Here is a 7,975-nt window from a genome sequence, read left to right as displayed (position 1 = left end):
ATATCTAAACCGATTGAACCGAATTGAACTGAACCGATCTACCGCATTTTAGACAGATGCATAATAACGAGAAGAGGTATACAATTTCTATAACTGCTCTGTTCATAGTTTTGGTGGTGTGAATTATTTTTATATTTTAAGAACCACATATGATAATATTTTATGTGGATGAGACATGTAATGATTGTAATATTTTAAAATTTTAAGTTTTATTTTTTTGTATGAGACATGTAGTGATTGTAATACTTTTTAAATTATTAATTATAATATATTTTTTTTATAAAATGCATAAGTTAAAATATATTAAAAATTTATAAAATTTTAAATCGTTAAACTGAATCTATCTGTTAATGCGTTAATTCACTCAATTCACGTCTACCAGATTAACAGACAAATACGAATTAAGGCTTGGTTTGGGGTACACTAAATAATATAAAAAGTCAAAAAGTCACTATCCTATTTAAGTCATATCATCTTATTTAAATCATATCACCTCTCTAACACATCACATCAAACCCAATCCAAACCCAACTCATATAAGTCAATAAGTCAAAAAGTACACTTTTTTAGAACATGTCAAACCAACCCTAAATTTTACCAATCTACTAATCTAATCTGACGACGGATAAGGAATTAGAGATTTGGTGACCGCGACCAATCGGCGCCCACCCCTAAAAGCTGCATATACAACCTACATGACCGACGGGTGAGGATACACAAGTCCAAAGAAGCTTTGGGGCTAAGAACCAATTCACTCTGTTTGCCACGACGAAAGGGACCGTGCCCTGTCACACCTAGCTCGCTTCCCCCCTCTCTCTCTCTCTCCCCTAACCTATCTCACCCAATCAGCACCCATTCATCCAACTTGTTCGATCCTACTCGATCTTACATCCAACTATTTTTTCTTCTATGCCCACTCCAAGCTTCCTTCGATCACATCCATCTTCATTTCATACAACTTATATACCAAACACACACTCATAGATATTTTCATATATATATAGATGAATGTTTGATTCTGTTGAAATTGTTCTACAACTCATTTCTACAAATTCCAATTGATCGAAATCGCCCAAAACAAAATTGGGTTTTTGTCGGGTATCACTTTGCTTTCATTGATTACGAAATCGCCAGTTAATTTCGTGAAATTTGGATTGAGACTTTGTTTTAATTCACTTGGCATTTTAGTTTTTTTGATTGATCTATATATCAGATTAAGGATTGGGTTTTGTGAGTTAGGGTTTGATTGTGATTCCAACAAAAGTGAATTTTTCGCGAATCAGCGGAAGCACTGGGGGCGAATCAGTCTCGGCAGAGCCCGTCGGCGGCGGCGGCCGGTTCGGGACTATGGTTTTTTCTTCGCCCTAGGCCTCCTCCTCGTTCCCACACTCTCGAATACCTTCCTCACATGGATTTCGTAAGCCGACACGCCGCTTCTGAATCCTCCAAACCCTCTGAATCTTCTTCATCATCCACCGCCTCCTCAGCCCCATCATCTTCTACTCCAAACCCTATCTCACTCGAAGAACAAGAGTACTTGGCTCGGTACATGGTTGTCAAGCATTCGTGGCGAGGCCGGTACAAGAGAATTCTTTGCATATCCAATCTCTCCATCATTACTTTGGACCCTTCCACACTCTCCGTTACCAATTCGTATGATGTCGGGAGAGATTTCGAATCGGCGGCACCGATATTAGGGAGGGATGAGAATTCAATGGAGTTTAATCTCAGTGTGAGGACAGATGGTAAAGGGAAGTTCAAAGCTATTAAGCTTTCTTCAAAGTACAGGGCGAGTATTTTGACTGAGCTGCATAGGATTAGATGGAATAGAATTGGTCCTGTTGCAGAATTTCCAGTACTTCATCTCCGGAGAAGGAATTCGGAATGGGTTCCTCTTGTAAGTTACAGTTTTTCTTGGCGTTAATCTGTTTTTCAATCTTGTTTTGATAGTAGAAGCTAGTTTGATGATGGGATGCATTGGTGGTCTTCATTCACTTAATAAATAGTTTGAAGCATTACTATGAACAACATGACAATTTAAGAAAGTGAAAATAACTAGAAACTGTAAGGAAGGGATGGTACGATTAACTACTTTTTTTTTTTTTTTTGATAAGCAAATAATTTGAGCAAAGGCTCCGTAAAATGGAGGTGGAACCATGAAAATGCAGAGTGTAGTTTGAGCACGTAAATTATTACTTGGGAATGAGGTTTGGAAAGAGAGTGTATTTTGGTCAATAGTCATTTGAGGTAATAAGGGAGTAATCTAAACATTAATACTTTATCCTTCACAAGGAGAAATGTTTCAGGTATGTTTTAATGATAAATGAGGTCACACACACACACACACATAACTGAGATATTCATGCTTTAAAAGTTATTTTCACCAGTAGGTGCCTAATTAGATAGCCATAGATGTGTTAGGTGACATGAACATAGAGGGTATCGACATTCTTGTTACAAGATATGCTTTTCTATAAATATGCAACTGAAATCCATGATCATTTGGGTGTCATTAATCATTAATCATAATTTATGAGAATTCTATCTCTCCAAGACAAAAAAAAAAAAGAAAAAAAAAGAGTGGAGAATTCTAAGTGTTTTTTGGAGCTTGAAATGGCATTTGAAGTTTTAAAATCTAATTGGAGGAATTAAAACTGTCAGCGAAGAAGAGGAAGTAAGAAAGAAGGGGAAAAAGAGGAAGTCTTTGGACCAAGAGGTCACTAGCCAAAGGAGGAATTCTTAGGTTGCGTTTGGTAGAGTTTTAGAATTATGATTTGAGAATAGGGTTGTATTTGAAGTTTGTGAGTTTTGAAATTATGATTTGAGTGTGAAAAATTTGGTTGGTTATGAGTTTTGCGAAGAGTTTTGAATTGAGTTTGGAATAATTGATTTGACATATGATATTTGATTTAAAAACTTACAATTCATAACCAAACACACAACCCAAAATTCTATTAAAAACTCATAAAAATTTTTAAAAAATTCGGAACATATTTTTTATTTAATATATAAAAAATAACAGGGGCCAATTGCTAAAAAAAAAATAAAAATTTGCATTGTTTCGGACGACTGGGTAGGCCAAATTTCAAAATTCAAATCCTGCCTGAAACGAGTTTTCAAAAGTGGTGTGGAATTAATTTTTGGAAGTTGTAACCAAACACGATACTCAAATATGGGTGTGGAGTCATGATTAGAACTCCACACCAAACACTGCCTTATACTTTCTACCTAAACCTTTAGTCAATAGGAATTTTATTTTCTATTTGATCCTAGGAAGGAGGCATGCTAGAATTAGTAATCAGATTTTGCATTATTACTAAAAGGTAAGGGGAGTGTTATTCACACTCCCTGTTATATCATTCTACACTCCACTTTTGTTTTTAGTTATCAAATTTCCAGTAAAGGCCTTCAATATACACTATACTTTTGTTGGATTTGTAAGCTAAGGGTATATAATTTGCCCATTTATTATATGAGTCAAGGGTAAAGTAGTCTTTTCACTGCATAAAATCAAAATGTGGAGTGCAATAGGATTAAGAGGGAGTGCAATAACACTCTCCAAAATTAATTGTGCTTTGTTTTTTAAATTGATTAAATACATTGATGCTTGTATGGTGGTGACTACTGAATGTTATTAACATGTTCCATGGATTTATAGATCCGATGACATGCCAAATTGGCTCCTAGATACCCACATACATTCTTATTACGCATCATATGTGTTGTGGTTTGGCTGATTAAAAATTTGAAGTATATTAGTTCCTAAAGGTTCTATCAGGTATGGCCTGGTCTCCTATGTCTATGATCGCCATTTTCTGCATCTATGGGAGATGAAGGACCATACATGAAAAAATGTTAGTTGATTTTTTCTTTAGCAGTATTCGGGACAGTTTGATGGAGATATTTAAATCCATGATAAACAATTTGAAGCCATGGAGATAGTAGGATTGAACTTTTGTTACATTGCCTTATCATTCAATTTTTCTTAAATCGTTTGCTATGAGGAAATGCTGAATAAGGGTGCCTTACTTAAATTTATTTACAAATAAAAGTGTCTTGCTTAAATTCACTTATCCAATCTCATAAAATTCGTTGTATGGTGATTGTGCCAATCGCCAATCAATTAACCACTTGGTGCTTGGTCTGGATAAATGAATTGTTTTGCGTTAATAAGCTCTAGTCAATGGAATTATGTCGATCATTTGCCTTTTTGCACTACTCTGCATTAGTAACCTCTGATCAAATGGTTTGTACAGAAAATGAAAATTACTTATGCTGGAGTTGAACTTGTGGACTCAAAATCTGGAGATCTTCGTTGGTGCTTGGATTTTAGAGACATGGATTCCCCTGCAATTATATTTCTCTCTGATGCTTATGGGAAAAAAAATGTTGAGCATGGGGGTTTTGTTCTGTGCCCTTTATATGGAAGAAAATCTAAAGCCTTCCAAGCCGGTTCAGGGACTTCAAACACTGCTATTATATCAAATTTGGTATGCTGGTTCTCTCTGATTTTTGTCAGTTCATAATTCAAAATTTTCCCTTTTTGAAATATATGGAAATCATGTTTTTCCATCTAGTAATAACCTGCAAACACCCCCCATCCCTCAAAGTGCATGCACCCTGCAGGACTATCCATGTTGTATGAATTTGCCTCGTTGCATCATGTTGCTAGACTATCCATGTTGCTGGACCATAAACTACTTTGCATCAATTTGATACTACTAAACACTTTTTGTACAGACAAAAACTGCGAAGTCCATGGTTGGGTTGTCACTATCTGTGGACAGTTCTCAATCACTCACTGCTGCCGAGTATATAAAGAGAAGAGGTAGCTCCATGCTAATTCTTTATGCACATTTGATTCATTCTTCTTCCTTATTCTGCATCTTTCCTTCCTCGTAATTATACTATTTCATAATTTCTTGAAATTTTTGAACACTTGTACTGTGTATTGAAGCCAAGGAGGCTGTTCGAGCAGAAGAAACTCCTTGTGGGGCTTGGTCTGTGACAAGGTTGCGCTCTGCTGCCCATGGAACATTAAATATTCCGGGATTGAGTTTGGGAGTTGGGCCTAAAGGAGGACTTGGGGAGCAAGGTGATGCTGTATATCGTCAACTCATTCTTACAAGGGTTTCACTTGTTGAAAGGCGACTAGACAACTATGAAGTAAGCAAATGATGTTATATGTTGTAGGCTTCAGAAAGATGCCCAATATTAGAGCATGCCTCACTTGCATGCTTGTTAAATATGTTTTCCTTATGCATTGCTTTGCATAAATGGAATGAGATTAATCACAAATCCTGATTATTCATTATTACTTGTTAAGGTGAGTGCAAGGTCTAGTATATGTGCATGGGGACCTTTTTTTTTCTCTTCATCTTCCGAGGGGCAGGGGAGGGTTGTCTTTTCTTAGCTCTATGAAATCCCAGGGAAAGATCAGAGATGCTCCAATTAAGCTACTATAATCTATGAAATCCGAGGGATTCTCCCAAGAGCAGCAGCATTGCAGTCTATGAAGCACGGGTGCGGGTGCGGGTGCGGGTATGGGTATGGGTACACCAATAAGGCGGATTCTTAAAAAAGTAGGGTACGGGTACGGGTACGGGTACAGTACGCCAATTTTTTTTTAATTTAATTTTTTTTTTTCAATTTATAACTAAACATCCAATATACAAATCAAAGTTTCAATATTAAAGCTAAAAAGAGAACAACTTGTCTAAAGGTTATATCATTTTTTTTTTCTTTCTTGTTTGTCTAAAACAAGATGCAAAAGAGAGCAAAATCATGACTCAAGGTGAAGGGTGTTGGAAATAAATTACTTAATATTTTCAAAATTGAAAGAAGAATAATAAAGGTTACAATAAATTCTAGCAAAAAATAAAAAATAAAAAATAAAAAAAACCTCGCCGTACTCATGTCATACATTTTTGGAGTACCCGTGCTTCATAGATTGTAGTCCAAGGGTAGATGGATCTAACTATCATGTTAAGTTTTGAAGGTCTTTCTGTTAGGCATTGTCCCATTTCATGTTGATCAGATCTAGTGTCGCTCACCACTGTGTAGTTATTATACACATGGAATTGCATACAAGCAGAAAGCATTTATAGTTATGCTAGGCTAGACCCATTGTGGTGTTAACTTTGGTCTCCACTTTAAAAATGAAATTTGCATGGTTTTCCATCGTGGCACCACTAATGAATTCTCTTCTGGAACAACCATTACAGTCCAAATTTTCTCTATTCGCTTTGAGTAATTTATTGAGATAATAGTTCCAGTACCCCCTCCTCCGTATTCTTCTATGTATATATTTCTGTCTCTTTATGTATCACTATTTGTTGTGAATGTGGTTTTGCTAACATTGCGGCCATCTATGATTATTCTAGTCTTACAAGGAAGACAAATATGGTGTACTATAAAAGAAACTTAGATGTAATTCTTTCAGTCAGGCAGTTGTAAAGATAAAGAAATGCAACATTTTCTAGTTATTTTTGTGCCTTTAGATGTCAAATTTCTAATAGTATGCACTAATTGTTGTTTAATTTTTAATACATTAGCCAGTTCAAACTGCATTACTTTGTCCCACCTTGGATCTTCAATCTTGGGTAACTTGTAAGATTGCAATTATGTCTTCAGTTCTTGTCTCTAGAATATTATCCACTTTAAAATTGCACTTTGTTGTAGGAATGGGCATTAAATGCACTACTATTTGTTGATTATATTGTGAGGTTTAATTTTTGCCCTCATGTGATTCCATTATCTCAGGTAAAGTTGCAGTTTACTGTATAAAAGGTGGTATCTTTGGAAATTGAGTAATTCCTTATTACCTGTTAAAGAAGACATGTTTTTGAGACATCCAAAACTGGAAATGTGGACTATAACTTAGGGACAGGGAGGACTATACGTTTTTCTTATTTTGGTGTGCGGACATCTTCTTATTTTTAATTGGAATTTGACATATTACAGAGAAATGAGTATTTACAAAACAATCATCTGTGGAGTTTTTGTGCAAATTATCATATTAACAATTTAATTGAACTCATCTCCAATGCAGTTCCTCCTCTGTTGCTGTCTCTTAACTCGATTTTTTTAAAAAAATCCAGCCCATTTTTTTGATATTGAGCTATCCTTTCCACGTTCTCTTTGTTTGTACTGTGTTCAGCATCGCTATTGATTACCTCTCACTCTAAAGCATATCCAACTAGCAAGATGCATAAGTTACACCAGCTACTAAGTGCTTCTGATTAATAAAAGAAATTTCACTTGATTTGGGCTACTGATTCTGTTTTTCTGATATCTGACATTTCTCTGTAAAAAGTTGCCATTTATTCCCTAAAAGATTTTAGGATTTGTCCTACTCCACACCTCAAACAAATCCATTGCTTTCCGTCCATACACATTTTGATGCAAGTTTGTGGGTGTGTGTATGATTCCGGTATCACATTATCTTTTATTATGTATGATATTCACAAACTAAAAATGCCATTCCTTGGTCTTGCTCCCCAATAATCGAGGGTGTTGGGAGGGGTAGACTGGAAACATAACCTTTGGCATAACATGCACAAAGTGGCTGCTCTGAACTGGAACCTGAGTTCTAATGCTTTTTACCAATGCATGAAGAAACAGTCCATGTATACTCACAAATTAAATTTAATGCAGAGTGTGCATGAGTGTGTTCCAGTACATGTGTGCTTGGTCATGGGGTGGATGGGTAAAACCAGAAGATTTTATGAATCTTGTGTTTTGTGTGTTGATAGTACTGGTACATTTGGTGCCTTACGTTCGGACAAAACAAACCCAGAACCAGTTGGACTTCTGCTCGGGGACATATGTTTATGATGTAGTTTTTGGTTGTTGCACTTGCATCATATTGACATTTATTGTTGCACATATGCAGGCTGTTATTGTCCGTCCCTTATCTGCAGTAAACTCTCTTGTTCGATTTGCTGAGGAGCCTCAGATGTTTGCAATCGAATTT

The 7,975-nt window shown here is 35.9% G+C and overlaps 1 protein-coding gene across 3 annotated transcripts in view; it reads left to right on the top strand.

Annotated features, from left to right (window-relative positions):
- The first annotated feature begins 710 nt into the window (after positions 1 to 710).
- The window catches only part of GRV2 (DNAJ heat shock N-terminal domain-containing protein), a 36,518-nt gene continuing 29,253 nt past the window's right edge, over positions 711 to 7,975 (top strand). For 2 of the 3 annotated variants that reach the window (XM_082870318.1, XM_082870320.1), the window contains exons 1-5: positions 711 to 1,897; positions 4,257 to 4,490; positions 4,741 to 4,828; positions 4,958 to 5,166; positions 7,895 to 7,975. The exon at positions 7,895 to 7,975 is cut by the window's right edge and continues 21 nt beyond it. In XM_082870318.1, coding sequence (XP_082726444.1) covers positions 1,409 to 1,897; positions 4,257 to 4,490; positions 4,741 to 4,828; positions 4,958 to 5,166; positions 7,895 to 7,975 — 1,101 coding nt within the window. In that variant the 5' untranslated portion in view covers positions 711 to 1,408. The remainder of the gene's footprint in view (positions 1,898 to 4,256; positions 4,491 to 4,740; positions 4,829 to 4,957; positions 5,167 to 7,894) is intronic. The other variant, XM_082870319.1, reaches the window with a different exon arrangement.

The sequence above is a fragment of the Camellia sinensis genome, chromosome 5, assembly GCF_055761805.1.
Source record: "Camellia sinensis isolate YWXY chromosome 5, ASM5576180v1, whole genome shotgun sequence".
Lineage (NCBI taxonomy): Eukaryota > Viridiplantae > Streptophyta > Magnoliopsida > Ericales > Theaceae > Camellia > Camellia sinensis.
Note: the sequence above shows the minus strand (reverse complement) of the source record. Positions and strands in the feature narration are given on the sequence as shown.